At 42.9% G+C, this 1,984-nt stretch overlaps 2 protein-coding genes across 2 annotated transcripts; both read right to left on the bottom strand.

The window, feature by feature from the left end:
* Positions 1-288: 288 nt before the first annotated feature.
* Pmar_PMAR025582 (hypothetical protein) lies at positions 289-708 on the bottom strand (the record flags this gene model as incomplete). Its single annotated transcript, XM_002765192.1, has 1 exon — positions 289-708. The coding sequence occupies one exon, from the start codon at positions 706-708 to the stop codon at positions 289-291; it is 420 nt and encodes a 139-aa protein (XP_002765238.1).
* Positions 709-1,693: 985 nt separating this feature from the next.
* Pmar_PMAR025583 (conserved hypothetical protein) lies at positions 1,694-1,981 on the bottom strand (the record flags this gene model as incomplete). The annotated part of the gene is made up of 1 exon (XM_002765193.1): positions 1,694-1,981. The coding sequence occupies one exon, from the start codon at positions 1,979-1,981 to the stop codon at positions 1,694-1,696; it is 288 nt and encodes a 95-aa protein (XP_002765239.1).
* Positions 1,982-1,984: the final 3 nt, after the last annotated feature.

The raw sequence follows: 1,984 nt of genomic DNA on the forward strand, positions 1-1,984 counted from the left end.
TAATGGCATAGTAATTGTATGACTGACCCTTATCTGTGTAAAGATAATAGTAGACGATGAGAACATTCATAGAGATGACTTGGGATTCCTTAGGTAATAGTACTATATCAGATGACTATCATCATCATCATCAAAGACCACATGTATTGCTGCTCCTCTGGCATGCTCCAGTTAAGCATAGAATATATCATCATCCTCATCTAGCTGATGATGTGTACTGTAGAATCAGTCCAGTTCTTCGTTATTTATCCATGGTAAATCAGTTGCCATGATAGTAGCAATTAGAGCTTAGTCATTAACCGTAGTGGTGGTGGTGTTGAAGCATAACTTTTGCCTCCCTACTACTATAGCACACCACATTATGATGAAGCCAACTCGGACTTCGGGATGGCCGCCCATCTCGGACTTCGGGATGGCCGCCCATCTCGGACTTCGGGATGGCCGCCCATCTCGGACTTCGGGATGGCCGCCCATCTCGGACTTCGGGATGGCGGCCGCCCATCTCGGACTTCGGGATGGCCGCCCATCTCGGACTTCGGGATGGCCGCCCATCTCGGACTTCGGGATGGCCGCCCATCTCGGACTTCGGGATGGCCGCCCATCTCGGACTTCGGGATGGCCGCCCATCTCGGACTTCGGGATGGCGGCCGCCCATCTCGGACTTCGGGATGGCGGCCGCCCATCTCGGACTTCGGGATGGCCGCCCATCTCGGACTTCGGGATGGCCGCCCATCTCGGACTTCGGGATGGCGGCCGCCCATCTCGGACTTCGGGATGGCAATCAATACCGAATAAGTCTCAGTTGTCATCCCACTAACATTGAAGATATTCCAAAACAATGTGGCAGATTCTGCGCATCTAATTTTTACTCTCACTTTTACTTGAATAAACAGTCATGAAACGGTGATAATTACTCTGGAGTGTATATGCCGTTTATGCTTATTATCATTTAGAAGAAGAAGTAGTAGCAGTAGCAGGAGGAGAAGTTGGTCGTCGTCGAAAGCCTTTGTAGTTATGAAAGAATCAATATTATATTCCTTGTGGAGGACTGTATCCGCAGACCTTCTGTGTACTGTATATACAGCATACCATGCTTCTCAACCAATAGGGACATTGATAACACTTAGATGCCTCTTTATAACTCGTCGGTCTCTACCGCTCGTTTCTCTCCTCGTAATTCATGAGAGTACCATAGATACAACAATATTATCATAGTATATACCAGTACTATCAGCAACATCCTTGCCTTACTACTCATCATTAGAATAATAATAATATTTGATACTACGTGTGATACTAACACAATATTATATATATACAGCAGATAATGATGATGATGATAATCATGGTTGTCATAAAGGGTCTAAACATATCCTACGACCATTATGTTGAGTATAGTTCAGTTTACTTAAAGGATCTATTAATGCTTCATTGAAGCCTTTTGGACCCGAATGGATTACTATACTATGTTGGGAACTAACAACACGAATGTATATTGAGACTGGTAGTAGTAGTAGTACATGTTGTTGTTGTTATTATTACCTTATAGGTAAATGCCTTCGAAGTACATTAATATACCATAATGCTATTATAGATGGATATTTTGTATCTCTAGGAGGGGGAGGTATGTATAATATATTCGATGATATACTCTAGAATATCATAATGATATGGATGCTATCCTACTATTACTTTATAATTGGATGATGAATGTGGATCTTGTGTTAGAACATATATAACCTGTAATAGTGATAAGGATGATGATGAACATGGACATGAACATGAACATGAACATGGACATGAACATGGACATGAACATGAACATGGACATGAACATGGACATGAACATGGACATGAACATGAACATGGACATGAACATGGACATGGACATGAACATGGACATGGACATGGACATGAACATGGACATGGACATGGACATGAACATGAGCATGGACATGGACATGGACATGAACATGAGCATGGA

This window comes from Perkinsus marinus (assembly GCF_000006405.1).
Source record: "Perkinsus marinus ATCC 50983 genomic scaffold scf_1104296975596, whole genome shotgun sequence".
Taxonomy (NCBI): Eukaryota; Perkinsozoa; order Perkinsida; family Perkinsidae; genus Perkinsus; species Perkinsus marinus.